At 52.9% G+C, this 24,949-nt stretch overlaps 1 protein-coding gene across 1 annotated transcript; it reads left to right on the top strand.

Annotated features, from left to right (window-relative positions):
* Positions 1-480: 480 nt before the first annotated feature.
* On the top strand, positions 481-22,335 carry EFTUD2 (elongation factor Tu GTP binding domain containing 2). Its single transcript, XM_082331696.1, has 28 exons — positions 481-555; positions 880-985; positions 1,864-2,029; positions 2,530-2,608; positions 4,848-4,923; positions 5,185-5,250; positions 5,494-5,529; positions 6,422-6,512; positions 7,630-7,712; positions 8,205-8,371; positions 9,461-9,585; positions 11,248-11,311; positions 11,676-11,766; positions 12,178-12,313; positions 12,606-12,733; positions 13,718-13,911; positions 14,045-14,156; positions 14,374-14,514; positions 14,882-14,983; positions 15,492-15,574; positions 16,732-16,818; positions 17,111-17,237; positions 17,698-17,785; positions 18,293-18,411; positions 18,899-18,993; positions 19,815-19,968; positions 20,925-21,032; positions 21,712-22,335. Exons 2-28 carry the CDS (start codon positions 881-883, stop codon positions 21,805-21,807), a joined length of 2,919 nt encoding a protein of 972 aa, XP_082187822.1. The 5' UTR covers positions 481-555; position 880; the 3' UTR covers positions 21,808-22,335.
* Positions 22,336-24,949: the final 2,614 nt, after the last annotated feature.

The following is a 24,949-nucleotide window of genomic DNA, read 5'->3' as shown; positions in this document are numbered from 1 at the left end:
GATAGTCCTGTCTTGGCTGGCCCTGGGGACCCCACTCCTATTGTGATAGTCCTGCCAGGCCACACGCACCACCAGCCCCAGGGACCCTCGCTCCTCTCGCGACAGCCCTGCCAGGCTGTGCACAGGGATGGCAACTGGGAACTCCGCTACTATCGCGACAGCCCCGCCGGGCCACGCCCACCGCCGGCCCCGGGGCCCCTCACTCTATCGCGACAGCCCAGCCGAGCTCCCGCCGCCGCCGCCGCGCGCGGGCGCCGCTCCCGTCGCCATAGCGACAGGGCAGCGCGGCGCGAGGCCCCGGCGGGGCTGCCCGGGCCGCGCCTGACAGAACCGGCCCCGCCGCCCCCCGCGGCCCGGCCCGAGCCGCGGCCACCGGGACCCCGCCGGGACCCCGCCGGCACCGTCCCCGGCCTCGCCCGCCCCGTCCGCCCCTTCCTTCGCGGGCGCGGCGCTGACAGCGGGCGCGGGCGGGCTTTGTCGCGACAGGCAGTGAGGGCAGCCCGGGGGCCTTCTGCGGCGGTGTCGGCGGCGCCGGCGGCGAGGGCAGCGCGGAGGGTGAGAGCGGGCCGGGGCCGGGGCCGGGGCCGGGGCCGGTGAGGGTGGGGAGAAGGAGAGGGAGAGGGACCCGGGGAGGAGGCGGTGAAGGCGGAGGGCGCTCGGCGGGCAGGCCGGAGCCCTCGGGGCGGTTCAGGGCCCCGGTGAGGGGAGGGAGGGCCTGGGGGGCCGCGCAGGCTGCGGGCCGGGGCCGGGGCCGGGGCCGGGGCCGGGGCCGGGGCTGGGGCCGGGCAGGGAGCCCCGGTGCGGTGGGTGGCTCTGGGGCCGGGGAGCCGTGGGTGCGCGGGGCAGAGCCCGCACCGAGCCCCTGCTTCCCGCCCTCAGCATGGACACCGACCTGTACGACGAGTTTGGGAACTACATCGGGCCGGAGCTGGACTCGGACGATGATGATGACGAGCTGGGGAGAGAGTCCAAGGACCTGGACGAGGTGAGCGGTGGGGATGGGCGGAGGGGCAGCAGCTCGTGGGGGCCTCATCCTGCCCCGCACCCCCCGCGGGAGCCGGGGCTGAGCACTGCAATCTTCACAAGCTGCCAGTGGTTCCTTTTCCGTGCCGGGCTCTGGCTCTGCAGTCGGGCTTTGTTCAGGGGCGGGATTTGCCTCCTGAGGATCAGAGGGATTTGGTTTTTAAAGGATTCAGCAAAAGCTGCCGTCCTGTGCCTGTCGTAGAGGGAAAGACGAAGTTTCTGCTTGGATCGCGGTTGGAACCGGGAGCTTCTGTAGCTGAAGCCGCATTTGGCTTTTTGGTTTGTGCTCGATCAAATGGAGGAGCCGTATCCATTCAGCGAGGGCTTCAGGCCTGTAGTAACACACACCAACGCTACAGCAGCTTCGCAGGGAGCTCAGCTCCCAGGTGGCGAAGGCAGAGCAAGGCTTCACGGACACCAGAGAGGGACGAGGGCAGGGAGGGCAGCAGAAGCTGCCGTGCCACGATGGGGAAAGCGTCGGAGGACCGAGGAGCCCCTTCTGGTCTCCCATTCCTGCAGTTTGTCTGAAAGTGGTGTTGTGTGTGACCGGAGCTGTGTTGTGTGTGCGAGCGAGGGGCGGGAGCCGCTGCAAGTGCTCTCGCTGTTCCTTTCCAGGCTGTGCCACCGTCCCACAGCGGGACGAGGTGCGTTGCTTACAGAGGGCACCTCTGCAAGCTGCTCTGCCGCCTGACGTGAGGCGCCGGGGCCGCGTTGCTGGTTCCCTGGCTGGGTTTGTAGCTCTCTTTTGATGTACGACTCGGAGCCTGTGCTTTCTGGGGTGAGCGGTGTTTGTAAAGCGCTTCGGTGCTGGCAGCAGCTGAATGTGAGCATTGGTTGCAGCTCGAGGATGATGATGATGATGACGATATGGGGGACCATGACGAGGACCACCCTGGGATGGAGGTGGTGCTGCATGAGGATAAGAAATACTATCCCACCGCTGAGGAGGTCTACGGGCCCGAAGTAGAGACGATAGTACAAGAGGAAGACACGCAGCCTCTCACTGGTAAGTGGTGAGGAAGCAGCGAGTCAGGTACGGAGGAAGGAGAAGACTCTTGGTGGATCCTTGGGAAAGGGAAAATAATCTTCCCTTCCATTCTCCCCATCGGTTTTAATGCCCCTTTCGAATTCCCTCTCAGCCCCAGGAATGCAGAGACTCTTGTTTGTCTAGTGCTGCACACGTTTTGGCACTCGGGATTATTACAAATGCCAAACGAACTTATCTTTTGAAGAACAGATATCAGCAGATACTGGAAAGATATTTAAGGAGAAATGAAAATGCATTTAAGTCGTCTCATTTGATCCTTCTAAATAGAATAGAATAATTCAGTTGGAAGGGACCTACAACGATCTAGTACAACTGCTTTTATAAAAAGCTGAGAGACTCTGTCAGCGTAAAAATTGTGGTTTTGTCTGCAAGAGTGCAGACAGAAACGACCGTTTCTGAGCCTGCTGGGTTCAGGGTCTCTGGTAACAGTGGTTTATTGTTCTTTCTCTTGTTTGCAGAGCCTATTATTAAACCCGTGAAAACCAAAAAATTCTCTCTGATGGAACAGACGTTACCGGTCACTGTCTATGAGATGGAGTAAGTAATATATAGGGGTTTTAAGCGTGTACGTTGGCCCAAGCCATCTGTGCTGCGATTTCCTCACTTTTTGTTGTTTGCAGGCAAAGGTGGGGAGGCAGAGTGGTGTGTACTATGTGGAGGAGGCAGATTTCGGGGGGCATTGGCTTCGTTCCTTACTGACACCAGCAACAGAACTGAGTGCAGCCGCTTCCCAGGTTTTGAACCAAAAAGAAGAGGAGGAAAGTACAGGACTAACCATTTTACAGATATTTTGCCCTCCACATAATGCAGCGTAGTGCATAGTTTTCTGACGCTGGGATGTAAATGTTACCTCGACAGCTGATACAAAGCTCGATAATCGGAAACCCTTGTGGTGCAGGTTTGCTGGAAGCAAACTTTCTTGACTGGCTCAAGACATATTTATACGGTCAGTGCGTGGCACACCTCATACTGGGCTGTTTTGGTTTGATCCCAGTGACCATTGGCCTACTGCTGTCTCAAATTAATTCCCGTCTATCCTGGAGGAGCTTCCGGGGGGAATTTTTATGCCACCGGTTGTATGCAAAGTTGCATCGTAGGTCAGCGTAACGCTGCAGCTAAGCTGCACTTCTGCTGCACTTGATCGTCTCTGCTGGTTGTGCCCCACAAAGCAGCTGCTGGGACACCGGGGTTGAGAGAAAACCCTGGGAAAAATTCCAAACAAATTTAAAAACTGAGATATAATATCTCACGCAACTTTGGAAAGGAATAAAAACAGTTGTTTACTTTCCCTATTAAAAATATATAATCTTAGCGTCAACATTTTGTCGCTGGGCGGAGGGGCTCTGTATCCCTGCGTGTATAGTGTTTCTGTATCGTCTTCTATTTGAGGATGAACAGATTGAGCTGCGTGAGCGTCTTGTTAGCCTCATCTTTCCATACGCCACTTCATGGCTAGTCAGAGCTTTTTCCAATTTTTAATAGCCGTCTTCAAGTGCAGATCCTGGAACCAGATGCAGGCTGAGTAGCAGTTCCCCATGTGCCAAACAGACCCCAACGTGAGCAGTCCCTCTGCGTATCATCAAGGATCCTGTTATTTTCCGGCAACAGAATTTCGCTGGAGTTCGTATTCAGTCAGTTGGTTACTTGGATGCCCAGGAATGGCAGCTTCTCGGGGCTGTCCCCTGATACTCTCAGTTTGGCCGTGTTCATTGATCAGAGAGATTTTTGGTACAGCCAGATATAAACCAGAAAGCCGGCTGGGTCTTATTTTTCGAAGCAGTACATTTTGCTCTTAGTCAATGACCTGTACTCTTCATTATCTACCACGTTCCTGATCCCTGTGTCCTCTGCTCCTTCCATCTGTAATGAATTCCTCGTCATCCTGCTCATTGATATAAATGGTTAGGATGGGGCCAGGAGAGATTCCCTGTGGGACTTAACCAGAAACTTGCAAGCTTGGTATTGATTTCCCATTTAGCCTTATTTTAAGACCAATAAGCAAGCTTTTAATCAGTATTATTATTGATTTTTGTATTTTCTAGCTCTTAATCAAAATGTTGTCCGTTAAGAAGTCTAGCGCATCAGTGAAAATTAAATCTTTTTAAAAAGGAGATTATTTGACAGCATTTATTTTCTGCAGACCCATAGCAATGAATACTTGTTTTACAGCCTCCCGTTATTTTTTAAAGGAGTTGGTAATTTAGTATCTCAATTATATTTTGGCCAGGATCCATGCAGAAGTGACCAGCCCATCATTACCCAGCTCATTTGCTGATTCTAAAAAGATTTAAATTTCATTACTGTTTTCTTGAGTCCCTGGGAACATCACTGTTTTAAGACCTGAAAACCAGAATTCATGATGGTCTGCGGAGCCCTGTGGCTACCTTTTAAAACTGCGTGGGCTGCTCGTTATCCAGCTCTGTGATTTACTTGACTGCCTGCCACTATTTGAGTGGAAGTATTTAATCATCTGAGTACATGGATGTGACTTTTGCTCTAATACCGACTAGGAGAGAAGAAGAATATTCAATAATATTCCATTGCTGGCAGTTTTACCAGCTCCGTATCCTCCCACCCACTGCCATCTGTCTAGGACTCCAACTCTCTTGTCCTCCCCATCTGGAAAGTGGGATTCTTCCTCCGCAGGGCATTGGCAGAGTGAAAGTTTGGAGAGGATTCAGGGGGCACCTTGGATAGAAAGTGTAGCTGAAACGGCTCCTACTTTTCTTAGACACAGCAGAAGCCTCCAACAGTCTTTTGTGTTTTGTTCCTCCAGTTTCCTGGCAGATCTGATGGACAACTCGGAGCTAATTCGAAATGTGACTCTGTGTGGGCACCTTCACCACGGCAAGGTAGTGTGAATTTCCAACGTGTATCGGGTAGTAGTAACGATCTGTTTGTTGCTTACTTTCACCATTGCTCTTGATCCCTCGATCTCCGCAGCAGCAGTCTCTTTCTGCTCCCCTTGCCAATGCAGTTATTTCTAGGTTTTCTTTCAGCCACGTGGAATAAATAACGTGCCCAACTTTCTCTGTGCTGCCACTGGAGGGATGGGATTGTACTTGTATTTATCTGTCGGAACACAGTCACCTCCTTTCTCTGCTATTTTTCAGACGTGTTTTGTTGACTGCCTCATAGAACAGACGCACCCAGAAATCCGGAAGCGCTATGACCAGGATGTGAGTGAGCTTTTTGGTGTATTCCTGCCCTGGGGAACGTGGCTTGGGTGTTACACTCCGAGGGAGCATGACTGTACGTGGGGAAAATGTGGTTTAGTGATTGGAAGGCCAGAGCTCAGTCCTAATTCCGTCTCTGTCACGTACTTGCCACCTTAACCGTGTGTAAAGAGTTATTGCGTCCTGCTTCAAACTTAATATTTGATACCCAAATGTGATGTTCTGACTTTTGTTTTGTCTTTGCAGCTTTGCTACACTGATATATTGTTCACAGAGCAAGAGGTGAGTGAGTCTTGTAGAACAGGCAGTGATTTTTATCCAGTTGTCTCATGCTTTACTCAGTTACTTACTGTAAGCGGTTTCCTCTTCCATTTTAACAGCTTTTTGTGCCTTCCACGTTTTGATTATTTTCTTTATCAATAAAATGATCTGCTCCTCTTGTTTGCCTCTGTAAGGTCCCTGGTCGAACTTTTCCATTTCCTGCAACCCTCATCTCCACGTAGGATTTTATTTATCTGAGGTGATAACCTGTGTAATCTCTACCAGAGTTATCCCGGCATATGGGTAACTCCTATTTTCTTTGAGGGGAAGAGGTGGAAGGGATTCACAGCAGTGATGGATGGGGAGAAAAACTATGATTTCAAAATAAACATATTTCTCCTCTGTTTCCTTTGATGGGAACTCTTAGCTGGGTGCTCTGAATCCATGTGGTTGGGTGTGAATGGGAATCTTACTTTGTCCTACTCGCTAAATATTGTCATGACCGGAACAATCCTATGAAGCATTTCTTTCTCTTCGTCTTAATGCTCTACTTTATACTCTGGGTGATCAAATCTTACGCTTTGAGGTATAACTTGATAGCAGCAGAAGGGCAAAAGCACAGAAAACCATCCATCTTCTGTCTCTGGTGTTGCATATTCTACTTCCTCAGCTGAAATGAGGCATGGATTGGGCAGTGGTAGCTCACCAGTCTGAGCCAGTATGGATGGAGGAGCTGGGCTGGATACTGCAGCAATCTGGGGTGGTTATGTGCTCCCTGGGAGTGACAGGATGTCCTGGATGGATGTTTCCTTCTTTCCATCTTTCTGATTTTTCTTTGGTTGTCTTTTACATCTTTACATGGTGATGTGTTTGTTTTTCTTTTAACTGGTAATCCTGGTTTCCTGTCTTTCAGAGGGGAGTAGGGATCAAGAGCACGCCAGTGACTATTGTTCTGCCAGACACCAAAGGGAAGTCTTTTCTCTTCAACATCATCGATACTCCAGGTGATTGTGTAATCCTGAAAATCCTGGTTTGGGATGCATTAGCTGAAGGCAGCTTGATGTGCGGAGCAGATAAATGACCATGTGAACCAGGGTCTCTCTCCTTATTAAACCCCTTTGGTCTTCAGGATAGTGCTATTGGCAGGAGCAGAGCAGTGAAAACCTGTACAGTGATGGCTAACGAGGGCCTTCAAAGAGCTTTTGTGTTGGATTGTGGTGGGGTTGCATAGCGCTGACTCTCAGAAAAACAAAAAAAGAATCTGTACCCTGAAACCTCACTGATTCGTCTGGAAACGTCACTTGGGTGCAATGAAACCCTAGGAAGTTTTCTTTCACAGATGTAAACCCGTGTTTTGTGTTTTTTGTAGATGATTCCAGCCTAGTCCTGAGCTTTTAGCTAAGTTGATTCTTCTGAAATCACTTCCAGCAGTAACGACTGTGCAGCTGGCTTTTAGTCAGGCTTGTGTCTCTGATTAGCAGGCCTAATTGAGGGTTAATGGGGCTGAAAATGTGTTTTGCTCAAGTGTATGAGGAGCACACGTAGAATTGGATTTTCCGGGTATCATGCACGGTGGGGACCGTGCTTTTCTCAAACGCTGTCGCCCCACAGTGAGACTCGGCAAGTTCTCTCGAGCCTCTGACAAGCTCCTGTGAAGGGAACATAATCCTGGATCAACTTGTAAGAAACCAAGGCCAAAGTGTAGGAAAGAGCGTCTTGGGACACATCTGTTGAGTTACAGCTCAAGATGAGGGAGGTTAGAGCGCAGGAGGAGACTGGAGGGAGAGGCATCTGTTGTTCTTTGGTGAGAAGTAATCTTCCTTCTTTTCCTGAAGTACTTGCACGGAGCTGTGAGAAAAACAGTAACAAATGTGAGGAAAAGTGCCTGTTAAATGAGTTGTGTTTATTCTCAAAAAATAGCATTAAAGCTGAAGCGAATCCCTATACGGAGCTCTGGCAGCCGCTCCCGGGTCCCTGTCTGAGGAGGAAGCAGTCTGTCTTCTGCCTCGCTGGGTACCAGTGACCAGAGCAAGCTGCGGAGCAGAGGGACGGCTTTCCACCCTCTGTGCTGCCGGTGGCGGGGCTTACTCTTGTTCTCACTACCGTTTTGTGTTTTTGAAGGTCACGTCAATTTTTCTGACGAGGTGACAGCTGGCCTTCGTATTTCGGACGGCGTTGTACTTTTCATTGATGCAGCTGAGGGGGTGAGTGCCAGGTTCTCCTAGGGCTTAACTTCAAAACCTCTCTCTCTGGAGTCTCTGATCCTTAGGATGAAGGCCTGGGATGGGTTTAGCTTTCTGGGGTGAAGGGTTTTTGGAGGACAGTTTGGGAAGCGAGAGTGTTTTCCAGCCAAAACAGGGAGTCCAAGCCTCTGGCTTCTGTGTCCAGGGCTGATGTGATGTGTGTGACCTGTAGGCTGATTATCTAACTTGTTTGCATCGCCATTCCCATGATACCTAAAATTGAGCAGCTTATTTATATCAGAGATGTCCAAGGGGTAGGATTCAAGGAATTCGGTTGGGTTAGCACCTACTTCTAAATTTCAGGAAGATTAGCTTAGCGCTGGTGGCTGAGCTTAGGCTTTTCTACAGAGTTGCAGCCCTGCGTGTAAGGGTCGCTGCTTTGTCTGTCACGCCCTAGATAGCATTTTGTGGCGGGCTTTCGCTAGGGGCGTTTGCGCTTGTTATTCCCTGCAGGTGATGCTGAACACAGAGAGGCTGATCAAGCACGCGGTGCAGGAAAGGCTCGCAGTGACCGTGTGCATCAACAAGATAGACCGACTGATCCTGGAGCTGAAATTGCCCCCTACAGATGCTTATTACAAACTCCGGCATATCGTAGACGAAGTTAACGGTCTGATCAGGTATGGGTGTTTGCGATGATGTGTTGTGAGTGCTTGCTGTCGCTGTTCCATTGCTTTTCTTTGGGAGCCCTGTGTGCGCCTAAGAACTCATGAGTTTGTCTCTTGATATGGTGAATGGTAGAAAATGGGGCAGGAAGAACCATTGGAAATTCGTCTCGGCCAATATATTGAATTATGCAGGAGGGCCCGATCCTGCCTGAATTCTGAGAAGCTTCATGGGATCAGCTCTTTTTCCCCCATTAAAAAGTAGGGAAAGTGGAGATATGACCAGAGCAGGGAACTTCTGTGCTCCAAAATGTCTCAAATACACTGCAGTTGTCCAGGCTGAGATGTCTGGCTGCCAGGCTCCTAAATGTTTGTTACAAAACTGATAGGAACTCGCTGCCCCAGCCCCTAAACAGGGACTATGGTCGAATTTCCCTGCAAGACCCTGCCCGGAGAAGGGAGGGACGTCTTTTCTAGCTGTCACAGGAGCAATGCATCGTTTCTGTGGGTTCTTCTGCATCCAGGTGCTGTTCTTAGCAGCACTCTTCCCTTCAGTTTGTGTGTGTCTGCTCCGTAGCCTGGATAACCTCAGACTGAATTTGCACAGGAGCTCACTTGCGTGTGTCTCTGTTTGATTGCTACTGGCATCAGACAGCTCAGAGCGGGATGATTTATCCTGTCTAGCATGCTTGTGAGCTCATTAAAACTGTTTCCATTCAATTCTATCCCTACGTTATTTGCCTTGTATTATCTTTTCCCTTGCTTGGTTGACCAACTTTGCTGCCTTTTTTTAGGGGAAGAAAAACTCTACCTGGCAAAAAATACAAAGCACTTGTGCTGGTAACGTTTTAGGTCTAGATCTTTAAATATTTCTTTGTACACTCGTGCTTTGAAATTTATAGTCATAAAATGATACTGACCCTGCAATTCCAATGGCAAGCGTGCTGCAGCCCGTTTTAAGATGCCGTTTGGCAGTGTAGAATCCTTGCCTATCACATACTGCTGTTTGGTGTGGGAAGTGGATTTAAGTGTCTTCCTTGGTTCATAACACTGATTTTTCTTTTTTTTTTCCCCTCCTTTCTGTAAAAAACTGTCTCCTCTCAGCATGTATTCCACCGATGAGAACCTCGTTCTGTCTCCCCTTCTGGGGAACGTGTGTTTCTCCAGTTCGCAGTACAGCATCTGCTTCACGCTGGGATCTTTTGCAAAGATTTATGCAGACACATATGGTGAGGATTATCCAGAAACCTTGTACACTTTAGCATCTCGTTTCCTAACCTATTTTGTTGAGGCTTTCTAAGCCATTCAGCTTTGGCTTTCACTGCACATATATGGCCAGTATATGCGCTCTTGAATTTCTAGAGGTTGAAGGTTACTGCAGATCTGAGCCCTGGGTGGTAAAAAGCAAAAATACAGTTCTGACTTGGTTTTAGCTAGATAGTTTCCCTGATGAATGTTTCTTGAGTCAGAAGCCAATATTTTATACATACCCTTAAGCAGAAAAAACAAGTCCTGCTATGGCAGTCAAAGGCAAGTGTATGTGTTGTGCTTTGCCTCCGTATCAGAACAGCTCAGAAGCGAAGCAGTTAAGTTCTGCCTGCCTTTTCACAAAAGTCTCCAGAGTCTGAGACTCAGCTGCAGCCAGGCGCAAGCTTGGCCCACAAGGTTTTGCACTCTTGCCCTCTTTCTTTTTTAAGAAACTGTCTTTTTCTGGCTTTGATTTAATTTTCTGTTCCCCAGGTGCCCGCTCAAGGCAATCTGCCACTTGTAAAAGCGGGCCTTTTGCTCGCATTAGCCAGCTGTACAGCCAAGATTTTTGAAGTCTCGCACTGGGGAATTCGGGGTGATCTGTAGGAGCCGTGAGCAGGGGAAGAAGGATGCTGTAAAGCAGCTGGCCTGGCTCTTGCAGAGAAGTTAGCCTGAGGGAGGATGAAGTTGTAGAGGTCAGGGACTGATGTGTCAGGACTATCGTGTGTCCTCGTGAGTTTGGAGAAATAAATGAGCTCCCTGGGTGTCACAGCGTTAACTCAGTGCCTGCTACGATGATACCCCTTCTCTGGGGGACTGATGGAGATGCAGGCACAGTCGGCAGGAGATGCCATCCATGTGGGGCGGACATGAGCTGAACAGGTACTTGAAGTCGGTAATATTGGATTGTGGCCACCAGGGATTTTATGTGCAGCCACCGCACTTCAAATAACATGAGTTATAGTAGTTTAACTGTCAAAACCGCAGCCACCATGAAATTTCTTATGCTTGCACATCTGCCCACAGCAAAAGCTTGTTTGGAAACTGCTGTAAATTATCGCCGCTGTCTTATTATTTGTAAATTCACCATGACAGCCAAGGACTGCGCTATTCCTTCAGCACTTGGGTATTTGGCTATGCGCTTAGTGCATCAGCTGAAAAAGAGAAAAGAACCTGGAGATGTTCAGCGAGGCAGAAAATGCTTGTGATAAGCCCGCGGGGCAGATGAGGTGTAAGCCGTCCCAGCACCTTGGCTCTATGGCGTCAGGTTGCAGTGTTAACGTTTGGAAAATGAAGCAGATGTAACTGGGTTCCTGCGGCGCGGTGTCTGGCAGGCTAGGTCTTCTCAGCTCTAACCTTCTGTGTAATTGAGAGGGTTGAAACGTTCCTGAGGAGCAAGTGTGCGAACCCGCGGGGTACCTGGGCTGCTGCTGGCGTCCCCAGTGGACTGTGTTCTGCCTGCCTCTCTGCCTGGTCTCCCAGGTGAGGGCTTAATCATTTATTCAGAATTGGGACCAAGTGTTCACTCACCAGCATCAGTCAAATCCTCAGGGTTGTTTTAAAAGCCCAAACCCAAAGATTTCCAAGATGAGAGAAATACAGTGACATCTGAGATACTTTTGTCATTTGTTTTTTCCCTTTAGGAGATATCAATTACCAGGAGTTTGCAAAGCGGCTTTGGGGTGACATCTACTTCAACCCGAAGACGTAAGAAGCCTGTTTAAATATCCATTCGTTTATTGATGGGTTTCCCCCCCTTTTCCCTGTAAAACGTGGGCTAGGTGACCACCCCAGGTCCCTTCCAACGTGAGTTGTCCTATGATCCTGTGATGGAGCCGTGTCTGGGAAGGGTTGAGTCAAGTCTCCTGCTTGGTGTGAATCCATGTGGTCCTGAATCCCGTAAGTGGGAGCAGAGAGCCTTTTCTGGCCTTCGTTTGGAGTAAGCATGCCTCCTGTGTCCGTGACTGCTTCCCAGGGAGGTTGGGAGGGAGAAGAGGCTGTGTTTGCAGTAGGGGTGCTTGCAGGTTGCAGAGCGCTTGCTCCTCACATCTCTCCTTTTGTCCCCCAACAGCCGCAAGTTCACTAAGAAGGCCCCAACGAGCAGTTCCCAGCGCAGTTTCGTGGAGTTCATCCTGGAGCCCCTGTACAAGATCTTGGCTCAGGTATGTGGCGGTTCATTCTCCTTCCCGCAGTTCCAGATAGGAGCAGCCAAGGGCTGAAGACTGGATGGTGGTGTGGCTGGTGCCTGTGGGACTCGCCTGTCCTGTTATGCAGCGGGATCTTCAGATTTCTGGGTTTGGGGGTGCAGAGCAAGGGTGAGCAACTCCTTAACAGTTGCTCCTTGCAAATATAGCCCTATGTTTGTGCAGTTAATAGAACTGCCTTTGCTCTTTCTACTATGCTCTGATATCAACCAAGTGATAATTTGAACCAGCCAGCCAGTTCTCGTGTGAGCTCTAAACCAGAGCAGGTCGAGAGCCCTGAGGGGGAGGGCTGGTGTGTGAAGCTGCACCTGGGAGTTACTGGCTTGGACCCCCACAGCAAAGCTGAGAGTGGGGCTTTTTGTCTTGCAGGTGGTGGGGGACGTGGACACAACCCTGCCGAGGACTCTGGATGAACTTGGCATCCACCTGACCAAAGAAGAATTGAAATTGAACATTCGGCCCCTCCTGCGGCTTGTCTGCAAGAAGTTCTTTGGGGAATTCACAGGTAAATGCTGTTTATCTTCCCCTCCATGATCTTCCCAGTACCCTGGCCTCACATCAGCAGATTCAAGGGCTGTGTTACAGCTATGGAGTGCTCACTTGCACAGATCCCTTCTCAGCTTTCCAAATATAAAATATTAAGCCATTTACCCAAAGGACAGCTTGAGACACTGCTCACATCTTCCCCGTTGCTGTGGGTGCACTGCAGTCAGAATGACTTTGCCTTGTGTTTATTGGAGTCCATTTCTTTCCTCTGCACTGTTTAATCGTGTTCTCATGAAGTATTACTTTTCCAGGCTTTGTGGACATGTGTGTGCAGCATATCCCCTCCCCGAAGGTGGGAGCCAAGACAAAAATCGAGCATACCTACACTGGTGGCGTCGACTCTGATCTAGGGGAGGCCATGAGTGAATGCGACCCTGACGTAAGGAAACTCTTCTGCTTTGCTCTGAGTGTCCAAAAGCGTGGCAAATATGCCCTCCTCTCGCTGCTTTGACAGGGCAGCTGCCTCCTAGGCAGCCATCTGCCCAGATTTGACTTCCAGCAGTTTGAAACCTCTCATCCGATACTGAAACAAATCTCTTCACTCTGAGAAACTTTAGCTGCCTGCCAGGGCAGCCCTTGAGAGAGAGAATTGTTTGACAGTGTTCAGAGAAGAACAGGACTAGGTCAGGACTTCAGAGCACGTGGGAGCTGCAGGGTGATTTTGTGTCCTTTTGCTGCCTTTTTGTCGCTTTTCCTTGAAGTTTGATTCTCTCTCCAAACTCTGAGAAAATTGATCTGAACTCTGCTGATAAAAATAAGTCTACATTAGTCAGCACCTTTCCTATCAAAGCCTTGCAAAAACCTTCCTCCTCAAACAGCTTGTACTGAGCTGTCATTCAGAGTTGTCTAGAGCCACCAACGCCAGCCAGCAGCTAGGGAGGAATTTTCCCCGTGACTTTTGCTCTGATGTCTGGAGAGAAAATGAATCGCTTGTTTTAATGAGTTGTAATTACCCCCACAAAACTATAGAGTGGTGACTGTCACTAGATCGCCAGTTGTGGAGTGACCTTATGGGACTGAGAGCTGTGAGCTGTGGAGGCTCGGGTGTTCTGCCCTGAGCTGGTTTGCAGGTCAGCAGATGACATTTCTTCTCATGGCCTTGTTCCAACCACTGTTTACTACTCCACAAGAGGAGGGAGGATTGCTCCAGAAAAGTCCACCAGAGTCATTCCAGGGGTCTCCATACAGGGCAAGGAGATGTAAGGCTTCCAGTGGAAGGAAATGAAGGACTTGGCAAGTTAAAACAAGTATTTCTAAGTTCCAGCCCATTAATCCCTTTGTATCCATGAGTCCTACCAGGTCTGCATCTGTTTCTTTACTGTATTTTGAAAGAGGCTTATTTTTCTGTCTCTCTCCTGGAAAGGGTCCACTGATGTGTCACACAACAAAAATGTACAGCACGGATGACGGCGTTCAGTTCCACGCTTTTGGCAGAGTGCTCAGTGGTACCATCCATGCTGGGCAGCCTGTGAAGGTCCTTGGAGAAAACTATACCCTGGAAGATGAGGAGGATTCCCAGATCTGCACCGTCGGACGCCTCTGGATCTCGGTTGCGAGGTACGGAAAGCTCTGGCAATGTGTTCGTTTGGGAGAGGAGTCGTTGCTGCCAGGGACAGGGAGGAGGGCAGCGCTGCAAGGGGCCTGAGGCTGGCAGCAGCGAGCGCTGCAGTGATGCTCCCCTGCCTTTTAGGTATCACATTGAGGTCAACCGCGTTCCTGCTGGCAACTGGGTGCTGATAGAAGGAGTGGACCAGCCCATAGTGAAGACTGCAACCGTCACGGAGCCTCGGGGCAACGAGGAGGTACTGTGCGTGGCTGGTATCGCTCAGCCTTACGGAGAGTCAAGGTGATGGAGCGCATCCCGAAAGCTCCAGCGGTGAGGTTAGAGAAACGTTGTCTGCCGAGGTGCCAGGGCACAAGAGCCACTGAGGGAAACAGAACAGCTTCAAACGCCGTGTCTAAGTCCAGTGGCCATCTAATGACGGAGAGATTCAGCTCTTTGTCCTTATCTGGTTTCAGGCTCAGATCTTCCGTCCTTTGAAGTTCAACACCACATCTGTCATCAAAATAGCTGTAGAGCCGGTCAACCCCTCGGAGCTCCCCAAAATGTTAGATGGTCTCCGCAAAGTCAACAAGAGTTACCCCTCGCTTACTACTAAGGTATTTATGGTGTACGCGTGGCTGGTTTCAGCTCATGCTGTGGGCTACCTTGTAGGCTGATCTTAAAAATAAATTTTTTACTGTAGGTTGATTTGTTGCGGGTTTTTCCATGCTGTTGCAGTTGATCTCATAAATCATGTGGAAATAGCAGAAAACTGTAAATCCAGCAGAAAAACACGCACCTTGCTGTGCCGGGGAAGCAGCTTTCTGCAGAGCACATCAGCACTTTCTGCTAGAAAAGGCTGTGGGAGCTTTCCTTGGGGTGCTCTAATCCTAACCAATTTAGTTAAAGCTAATACTTCCTCGGGCTTGTGTGGGAGCCTGGAAGGCAAGGGGCTGTGAGCAGTAACGCTGTCTTATTTTTCAGGTAGAAGAGTCTGGGGAGCACGTGATCCTGGGGACGGGGGAGCTCTACCTGGATTGTGTGATGCACGATCTACGGAAGATGTATTCAGAGATTGATATCAAGGTGAGGAAATGAGAGGGATTTTCCCATCTGGGGAGAGGGTTTTGTCCCCCTATCTCAGAAGAATGGGAAAATAAACCTAGCCGAATGTATAGCATGGATTTTGTCAGGTCCTTTTAAAAGGAAAAAAAGGGCTGCTAGGATGCAACAGTAACTCTTACAGCCTGACTGTGTCACACCGTTGTGATTGAGAGCCTGAAAACCGGCTTGGAGAGGGGTGTGTGACCATGTTCCAGCCTTTTCCTGTACTTCAGCCATTGCCTGGCTAGCATCAAATAACTAAATTGAGCAGGATTTTTCATACCTGGAATTAGGTTTAAATGTTCCTGTCTCGTTTGAATGAAGGAATTAGTAAAGCTGCCTGCGCAGGCCTCTGGTTCATATTGAAGGCTGATGAAAACACTGGCAGATCAACCAGTTTTTTCTTGTAGGTGTTCAAAGGGGTCAAACAGTCTGTTTAAAAGCAAAAAAAGTACTTGAAAACCTTACAAACCTGTTGTCGTTATCCCAGGTTGCCGATCCAGTTGTGACGTTCTGCGAGACAGTGGTGGAAACGTCCTCCCTAAAGTGCTTTGCTGAGACACCCAACAAGAAGTAAGAGCCCGTGGGCGAGCTGGGCATGGGAGGGGGGCAGATGGAGGGGTTCACTGGAGATGGGGCTTCGCCCCCTCTGAGGGGTCTGTTCTCGGTGGCCGTTGTCCAGGCAAGTGGCGCGGGCCCGATTTGGCAGCCTGCCGCTGCAGCAGCTCGGCTGAACTCCTCAGTAACATTCCTGAGTCCCGGGGGTGTTTCTGTGCTTTGTAGGAACTTTCAGAATGGAGGGAATAAAGACAGATCCATATCCTCTTTTTTTTTTTTCTTTTAACTAAATTTCACACTTTCTCAGCAGTTTTGTGGCGTTTCCAGAACTAGGAGATGTATTGGGATCCTAGAGCAGGTGCCAAAGAGCCCAGTGCTGCCTTCAGTAACTCCCCAAACGTTTTCATGAGCAAAAGCTTTGTCTTCTCTTATTCGTTCTTAGTCTTGAAACAGATTTTTTCCTTCCTGCTGATGCACTGGAGTCTTACGGCCTGGTCTTGTCGTCTTCCTCCAGCAATGCGTTGTGAGATACACGTGTTTGAAAGACAGAGGCCCGGGAGGGAACACAGCTCTGAATAACTATGAAATCTAGGAGAACAGGGCATTTTAATGCCTGAATTTTCAGGGAAATCATCATCTGTCACATGCTGAAGATGGCTTTCCTGTGTTCCCCTGTGGTTTTGGGTTCTTCTTACCCTCTTTTATTTGGTATACTCTCTCCGTGGCTGGCAACCTTTACTTTTGGGAACAGAAGGGTTCCAGTCTTAGGTCAGTCTTTGAGCTGTTGGGCTTGTGGAGTGACCTGCTGTGGGGGCAGGTTACTTGCGTTGGTGGGGCTCTCCAAGGCAACGTCCCGTGTGTCGGACACGGCGAGTGCTGGCTCTGATAGAGGCCTGGCCCATGGGCTTCCTCCCGCAGCCCGGACGAGCGCTGGACATCTGGCAGGAGGGATGGAGCCATGCTGTCCCTTAGCAATCTGCTTCTGGAGGTGAGCAGCCTTCGGAGAGCAGTCGTTAAGCGCCTGGGCTGTCTTTACAAGACGGTAACAGCGAAGGACACGGATGGCTTCATCTCCCTAGCTGTGTTCGAGGCAGTGCGCAGTCCCTGAGGTCCTGCCAATTACTTCCATTTCCATCATTCTGCGGACTAATTGCAACTGTCTCTCTTCTCAGGAACAAGATCACGATGATTGCTGAGCCTCTGGAGAAGGGACTCGCAGAGGACATTGAAAATGAAGTGGTCCAGATAACGTGGAACAGGTATGACCGATCTGCGGAGAGCAGGAATCCATCTAGAATCAAGTAATTGGGGGGAAAAAAGGGAATGCTGGGATCTGCAAGGTGCACAGTATCAGCCAACAGCCTCTCGGCAGGGGTCCTGGGCTCAGTATTGCCACCAGCTAGTCTGTGAGCACCCCTGCCCCAGCAAACGAGTTGCTCCAGGTAAAAAACTGAGACCCTTTTATGCCTGAAGGGAACAGGGTCGTAAATATATTGTGAGTGCAGGTTGGATACTTGTTTCCTAAAATTTCTTCCCTTCTTCTTCTATCAGAAAGAAGCTGGGTGAATTCTTCCAGACCAAATATGACTGGGATTTGCTGGCTGCCCGTTCCATCTGGGCCTTTGGGCCGGACGCCACTGGCCCAAACATCCTAGTAGATGACACGCTGCCCTCAGAGGTGAGAAACACGGGCAGGGGGGTTACGTTTCAGTGAGGTGTTTGTCCTGTGGTGCCAAGAGGTGACCACTCCTTCCAGAACCTGCAGCAAGGCATGCTGCTGGAGTGCTTGTTGGTTGGCCAGATCTCAGATCTGCTGTGCTTTCTCCGCCATGCTCCTGCACTGGCTAGCAAATCACCTGTTATTTTTCAGGCGTTGCTATTTGGGCTGATGTCCTCAAAATTGGCTACTAATCAGCCTGCCTTTCAGGATTACCAAAATACGGACTCTCTTAATTTATAGCTCTAGTGCCAAACTCTGAAGATGATGCTCCTGAGCTGTGAGAGGGAGGGATGGACATTGCGGGTATCAGGGGACATTGCTGCTCTTCTAGGAACTGGCTTTTAAACACTGGGGTCTGTCCGTTGCTGCCTCGTGATGCAGATTTGGTCTCTGAAGCAGTCTGTCTCTCTGTCTGTAGGTGGACAAGTCGCTGCTGGGCTCTGTGAAGGACAGCATTGTGCAGGGATTTCAGTGGGGGACCAGGGAAGGGCCTCTCTGTGATGAATGTAAGTAGGACCTGCGGAGAAGTGGAGCTAATAAGATCGATTAAATTCTTCCGTCCCTAAGCACTCAAGTGGTTTTGCTGGTGCGGTCCCTCGGTGGCTGGTTCCCTTTGCACGCCACAGTTGGGGACAGCTCTGGGGATGGGTGACAAGGGAGATAACAGAACCTCTCCCTTTTTCCTGGCTGCAGATGCCACCCAGGCACTGGCACTTGCCACCTGGCAAGCTGGCTCCCCCAGACCTTGGCTCTGTTCCTCATATAGTTCAGGTGCAGACCACTGAACACCCTGCTAGATAAGCTGCTGAACTGCCCATCTTGGGTATGCAGGGTTAGGACATGGTCCTGCCTTCCCTGCTGGAATTAAATTTAGGAGAACTTCTTTGGATGGCTCTAGGTTTTTGTCTGGATGTTTGCTATGTGCTCAGGCTCTCTGGGGATGCGCGGTTGGTGCTGGTACGGCAGAGAACGTCCCCCTCGAGTCACTCACTGTCATTTCTGCCCTTCCTCAGTGATCCGGAACGTGAAGTTTAAGATCCTGGATGCAGTGATTGCTCAGGAGCCCTTGCACCGGGGTGGAGGACAGATCATCCCGACGGCCCGGCGAGTGGTGTATTCCGCTTTCCTGATGGTGAGGACTACACCGTGCATGACAAAGACTGAGCCTCACGCCGTGCTGGCTCCCGTGGGCTCCAAGGAGCGCGGGTTGCACGTGTGCTGCGGTATCTGCCCAAGGATGTTGGTTTAAACTGACTCATTCATCCATTAATGTTTCCAGCACCCTGTGGGCTGGTAGACGGGTGTTACAAGCGATCACGTTCCAGTCTGGCTGGAAACTTGTGTGCATCTGCTCTGTCTCCCCTCTTTGCTACTGTTTGGCTTGCTGGGAAGGGTGGGCGTGGGGGAGAGGGAAGCGTATGACTCATGGCCAGAAGGAGAAAAGCTCCTTTCACTGTTGGTTTGACGTTGGTTTTGGGCGGCCACGGGGCAGGAGGAACCCTTTCATCCCCAGTCAGACGCTGCGTTTGACCAGAGCGTGCTAGTCCCTGACTCTTACTTGAACCAAATTGTGTTGGCACTGCTGAGGCTCAGTGGCTCGTGTCCCTTTCTCCCCACAGGCCACCCCTCGCCTGATGGAGCCCTACTACTTCGTGGAGGTGCAGGCTCCTGCCGACTGCGTGTCTGCGGTGTACACAGTCCTGGCCAGGCGGAGGTGAGCTGCTCTGACCACTGCCATCACCTTAGTATTGCAAAGCAGCAACTGCTTGCTTGGGATCTGGGTTGCTAGAGACACTCACGGTCCTAGCACTGCTTGTAAAACAAGGGGAGAGGGTGAAATCTGTATGAAGTGACAGCTGAAAGCTTCCTCGACTGATCCCAGCCCCTGTGCTGTGTGGGGAGGGGATCACTCGCAGCCTTTGGTTTGTAACTGGTTCTTCCTGAGTGTCAGAGAGGAGGATATATAAAGGGACATGAGACCCCACTGGGAGTACTGCGTTCAGCTCTGGAACCCCCAGCGTCAGAAAGACACGGACTTGCTCAAACGGGTCCAGAGGAGGCCAGGAAGATGGTCACGGGGCTGGAGCACCTCCCCTGTGAGGGCAGGCTGAGAGAGTCAGGGTTGTTCAGCCTGGAGAAGAGGAGGCTCCGGGGAGACCTCACTGCTGCCTTTCCGTATATAAAAGGGGCTTCTAGGAAAGACGGGAAGGACTCTTTATCAGGGCCTGTAGTGATAGGACAAGGGGTAACAGTTTTAAACTGACAGAGAGCAGGTTTAGATTGGAGATTAGGAAGAAATGTTTTGTGATGAGGGTGGTGAGGCGCTGGCACAGGCTGCCCAGAGAAGCTGTGGCTGCCCCATCCCTGGAAGTGTCCAAGGCCAGGTTGGATGGGGCTTTGAGCAACCTGGTCTAGGGGAAGGTGTCCCTGCCCATGACGCGGTCGGAACTGGACAATCTTTAAGGTCCCTTCCAACCCAAACCATTCTGTGATTCTATGACGTAGAGGAAGACTAATGTTTTGATGTGTTGGCAGAGGCCACGTGACGCAAGATGCTCCAATCCCGGGCTCCCCTCTCTACACCATCAAAGCCTTCATCCCAGCCATCGATTCATTTGGGTTTGAGACAGACTTGAGGACCCACACGCAGGGACAAGCCTTCTCACTCTCCGTCTTCCACCACTGGCAGGTGAGTCCATGCCCTGGGGAGAGTGGGAAGAGGGACACGGTAGGATCAGGCACCAGGTGGGTGCTCTCAGCAGAGCTCAGTGCCACGGCTCACACAGGGCAGGACAATTTCTCTGGAGAACATCCTCAAAGGATCTCGAGTTGGGGAGGCTTTGTACGCTAGCTGCAAAGTGTCTGCCAGAAGCCAACGGCTTTGTTCCAAATCACATCACTTTTTGCCCCAGCGAGGCAGCGCTGAATGCTGCTGCTTGCTGAGCATAAGGGTCCTCCAGGGAGAGGGGACATCCTTGTCCGGGAGAAGGGAAGCTGCTTGGTGCTCTTGGTGCTCTGCAGCTTGGGGAGCAGAGGGCTTGGAGCAGGGCTCGGACCCGTCAGTCTGCTGTAAGGCATGGGTTGCCACACTTTGGCTTTGCCTCTCAGAGAAGGCTTTTTAAATCTATGGAAAACAGGGTTTGGGGCAAAATACCATCCTCTGGCCACTTCCCTGTCTGGGGCAAATTGAGTCTTGTGGGAGCTACCCCTGTGAGGTGCCCAGCTGCTTGTGGTACAGCCAGGCAGGAGCAGCAGCAGTGACTGAGCCTGGCTTAAAGGTCAAGATGTGAAAGCCTGAGGCTTGGTTCCGAAAAGAGTGTGTGCCTGATTTCTAGAGAGGGTTGCGCTGACTGGGACCCACGTGGGTTGTTTGGTTAGCAGGTTTTTAGAGGTCTTAGAGTACACCAACAAGTGGGGAAGGTGGGCCGTGTTCTTGGCTTGGGTCAGCAGCACTGTATTAGTAACTTCTCACAGGAGTGATCACCAGTAGTGACATGATGCCAGGGGAACAGATGGGGTGTTGGGGCTGTCAGACCATGGCTGGGGGTGTCGGCAGGGCCCGGGGGTGTTTCCCGTTGCAGTTCAGGCTCTCCAGGAGGCTGAAGCAGCCCCCAGCATCGCTCACGTCCTGGCCCTGTGTTTCAGATTGTGCCTGGTGACCCCTTGGACAAGAGCATCGTCATCCGACCCCTGGAGCCCCAGCCAGCCCCGCATCTGGCCAGAGAGTTCATGATCAAGACCAGGCGTAGGAAGGTACGTCTGGGAGCAGTGCCTGTAGTGTCCCTCCGTCTGTCTGTAGCAGCAGCTGAGCTGTTGCAGTGTTGTCCCTTGGGCATGCTGCGTCCCCTCTGTGTTCCCAGAGTGGACCAGTGTCCTTTGTGCCTCGGGTCTTCCCTCACTCCTGATCCCTCATGCTGCCTGGTGGTGCCTGTGATGGTCCCGGTGCCTGTGATAGTCCTGTGAGCGACTCATCTGGCAGCGACTCCAGCCGAAAGCAGGGTCCTGCAGCATCCACTGAGCCCCGCTCCCTTCCCAGCGCCCATCTGACCCCTTGGTGGCCTGATTTAGTCCATTTGTCCTGCAGAATAAAGCAACAGTTGGTTTCCGTGCTGGTTTAGTGAGCTGGGCTGGGGGGTTGGAGAGGCACCTGGGACCACACCGGGAGCAGAGGGAATCAGGCTCCCCTTTGGGAGGGCAGCGAGCTGGTAGATGGGCTCAGCAGCAGCAACCACACATTTGCAGCTTCCTGAGAGACTGTTAGGTGTCTTCAAACCGCTGAGGAATGCCTGACCCCTTGCAAATTCTCCTGCCTCCTTGGAGCCTGAAAATTTACCTTACTGTGGGACACCAGGGTTTTCTTGTGAGATCTCTGCTGTCTGTATGAGTGCTGGCTGCCGGAGGAATAACCTCTGGTTTTGCGGTTACCCTGCAGGGCCTGAGCGAGGACGTGAGCATCAGCAAGTTCTTCGATGACCCCATGTTGCTGGAGCTGGCCAAGCAAGACGTCGTTCTCAACTACCCCATGTGAACGTGCTGCTGCGGCGTGAGGGCTGACCTGAGTCCTGGCCGGCGTCTGTCTGTCCTTCCCCATCCCTGCTTGCCCAGCCCTGGCTCCTGGACGCTCAGGGCATGCAGGGAACTGCTCCTCAGGTTGCTCTTCCGTGGCTGTAGAAGTCTCCCTGGGCGTTCAAGGACTGTGTGCCCCGTGCAGGGAGCAAGCCCAAGCGCTGATGTTTTTTGTATTATTAGTCTTCAGCCATTACGGCCTCCAGCGAGGAGATTTTCCCTTTGGATAGGCTCTCTCCAGGCACATGGGTTATCCCCGGCTGCAGCAGAGCAGCGTGAATATAATGTCGAGGTTACTAAGGACTGAGCGTAAACGTGCGTCAAGCATTTGAGCTTTCTGCTAACCCTCTCCTGGCTGCCTTGGGCAAAGCGCGTTGTTGGGCAGCTGAGGGAGGTGGGGATGCTGGGGGGGGGGTGCTTCTACCAGCCTCCCCAGGAGAAGAGGCAAATGTGGCTTTTACCTTTTTTGTATACCTTTTTTGAACCCTCGTAAACGTTTAATACAAACTTCCAGGCAGGGCTCAGTCTGATTGCGCCGAGAGAAGGCAGCGCTGTGAGAGGCTCTGCCTTCACCCGTGCTTAGAGCCCGCGCTGCCCCCATTCCCGCTGTCCTCAGCGCTGTCCCACCCCCAGGGGCTCCGTGTCCCCCCGCCATCCCGGTCCTGCCGGCAGCAGCTAACTGACCCAGGACAATCCGGTGCCGCACTAAGATTTTCTTCCTTTCTTGCTGCGTCTTGGGCTCCTGCTGTGTTTTCAGGGGATCTTATCAGCTGCTCGTGCTCTGAAAGGTTTCCAGGGCTCCTTCTCCTCTCCCTTGCGTCTGGACTCGGCCCCGGGTCTGCTCCCGAGCGCGTGCTGTGAAAGCAGGGCTGGTTTGCACCTCGTGGAGGCTTTTACCCCGTCTCTCTCCCCTGGCCCTGCCCCCCCAGGTTGAGCCTCGCCTGGGATCGCCCTGATGCTGTGCTGAATTTGGCCACGGCAGCCTGGCCCGGCCCCAGAGCATCCCTGCGCTCAGAGGGGCTCAAGATGGCTTGAGGGGGGTGCGCTGGGAGCAGAAGGTGAAGCCAAGGATGGCCCCCCAAACCTCCCAGCTGCGGGTGGAAACTGGGAGGCACTGGGCTGACGTAGACACGGGGGGGATAGGAAGCAGCCCCGGGAAAGCGTGTCCAGCCATCCCGTGGCGTGCCAGGTCTCTGCGGAAACTGGATATGGCGGGGGATGATGCGGGGCCACCGCTCGCCAGCGGGGCTTGGAAACTGGGGAGGGGGAAGGATTTCCTGCCGCTGCCGGCGGACAACGGCATCGCCCGCGCGTGCTGCCCCATCCCATCCACCCGGTGGGAGGGCGCGCGGTGCCGGGGGCTCCAGTCCTATCTCTGGGCTCAGCCTTTCCTGCTGGGCAGTGCCGGGAGGTTCCCCATCGCCTTCCGCATCCGCCCTGGCACCGCGGCCTCACCGGCACCACCGCCTCACCGGCACTGTGGCCTCACGACGGTGTGTTCCCCCTCTGCCCTGGGGCAAAGCGGGGTTCAAGCCCTGCCTGGTGCAGGCAAGACCAGCCTTACACCCCAGCCAAGCTGCCTGCGGCCTTGCTGGGGGTGCTTTTCACTTCCCAGTACAGCCCAGCACCAACCTGGGCCCCTGGGGACCAGGCCCGGCGTCTCATGGAGCGGTGCAAGCTCAGGGCTGCAGCAGGATCAGTGCCCGCAGGGCCAGCAGCACGCTCGGAGCTGCACGGCACGTCCCCGGGGTCAGGGGATGCGACCCCCGGCTCTGGAGCCAAGCGCTCGGCCGCTCCATCCCATCGTGGTGAGGGGTTTTGTCCCAGGAAGGGGACATTTGTCATCCCCCCGGGTGGCTCCAATCCCAGCCCTGGGCTCTCCAGGGCTGGATAACAGGGCTGGAGGGTCCCACGGGGGCACCCATACACCCACGGGCATCGGTGCCGGTCGCCCCTGCCCTCCGGAGAGCAGAACCACGGCGCTGGGATGCCCGACGGATCCCTACGGATCTGAGCATCCCCCCGGCTCTCGCCCCAGGAGGGGTGGCAGGATGCGGCCCGGGCAGGCGTGGGAAGGAGCCGGTTCTCACGCATGCAGTTCCCAGCAGCTGGAAAACGCTGACCCGCGCTGGGGCCCGAGCGGCCCTCTCGCAGCTGAAAACCCGGCCCCACGCACACGGGCTGGGAATTTTCCACAGAAGCGGCTCTTCCCTGGGAATGGGGTCTGTGCACGGCCGGACCCTGACCCCCAGCCCCTTCTGAGCGGCTGGAATTTCCCTGCCGCCGGCACAGGAGCTTTGCTGGGCGCAGGGTGCCCCAGGGGATGCGCTGGCCTGGGGCAGTGGCGAAGGTAAACTGAGGCACGCCAGCACGCAGAACTGCTCGGAAGGCAGCGGGTGCTGGGGGTCTTCCGTCCTTGGCATGAGTTCATCGGGGCTCAGCACCAGGACCCGCCAAGGGGGCAAATACCCCCGTCGGCAGCGGGGTCATCAGCAACGAGTGACGCTGGCCTGACCCCTCCGTTGTCCTCATTCGTCCCTCGTCCCCACTGACTTCACAGGTCCCCGGGGGGACGCGCTGCCTTGAGCAACGAGCTCCCAGCGGGGTGAGCCCCAGCCCTGCTCCTGGTGGCCCTATCCCCACCCTGCTCCAGTGTCCTTGTCCCTGTCCTGCTCCCGGTGTCCCTGGCTGCAGCCATGCTCCTGGTGTCCTTGTCCCCATCCTGCTCCAGGTGTCCCCATTCATGTCCTGCTCCAGGTGTCCCTTGCTGCAGCCCTGCTCCCAGTGTCCCTGTCCCACTCCTGATGCCCCCAACTCCATCCTGCTCCCAGTGTCCCTGTCCCTGTCCTGCTCCCAGTGTCCCTGCCTGCAGCCCCGCTCCAGTGTCCCCACCGCGCCGCTCTCCTGCTCCCCGTCTCCCCGTCCTGTTCCGGAGGTGACCCTGGTCCCCGAGGCCGTTGCTGCTGCCACGCGTGTCCCTCTGCCCCACCCCAGCCCCGCACAGCAGCTCCCGGGCCGCGCCGCCGCCGCCATCTCCAGGCCTCCCACGCGCGGAGCCTCCCGCGCGGCGGCCGCGGGTGGGCTCACGGGGAGAGGGGGCTCCG

Source organism: Platalea leucorodia (assembly GCF_965183815.1).
Source record: "Platalea leucorodia genome assembly, chromosome: 22".
NCBI classification, from domain to species: Eukaryota; Metazoa; Chordata; class Aves; order Pelecaniformes; family Threskiornithidae; genus Platalea; species Platalea leucorodia.
The sequence above is the reverse complement of the archived record's forward strand: the minus strand, read 5'-3'. Positions and strand labels throughout refer to the sequence as shown.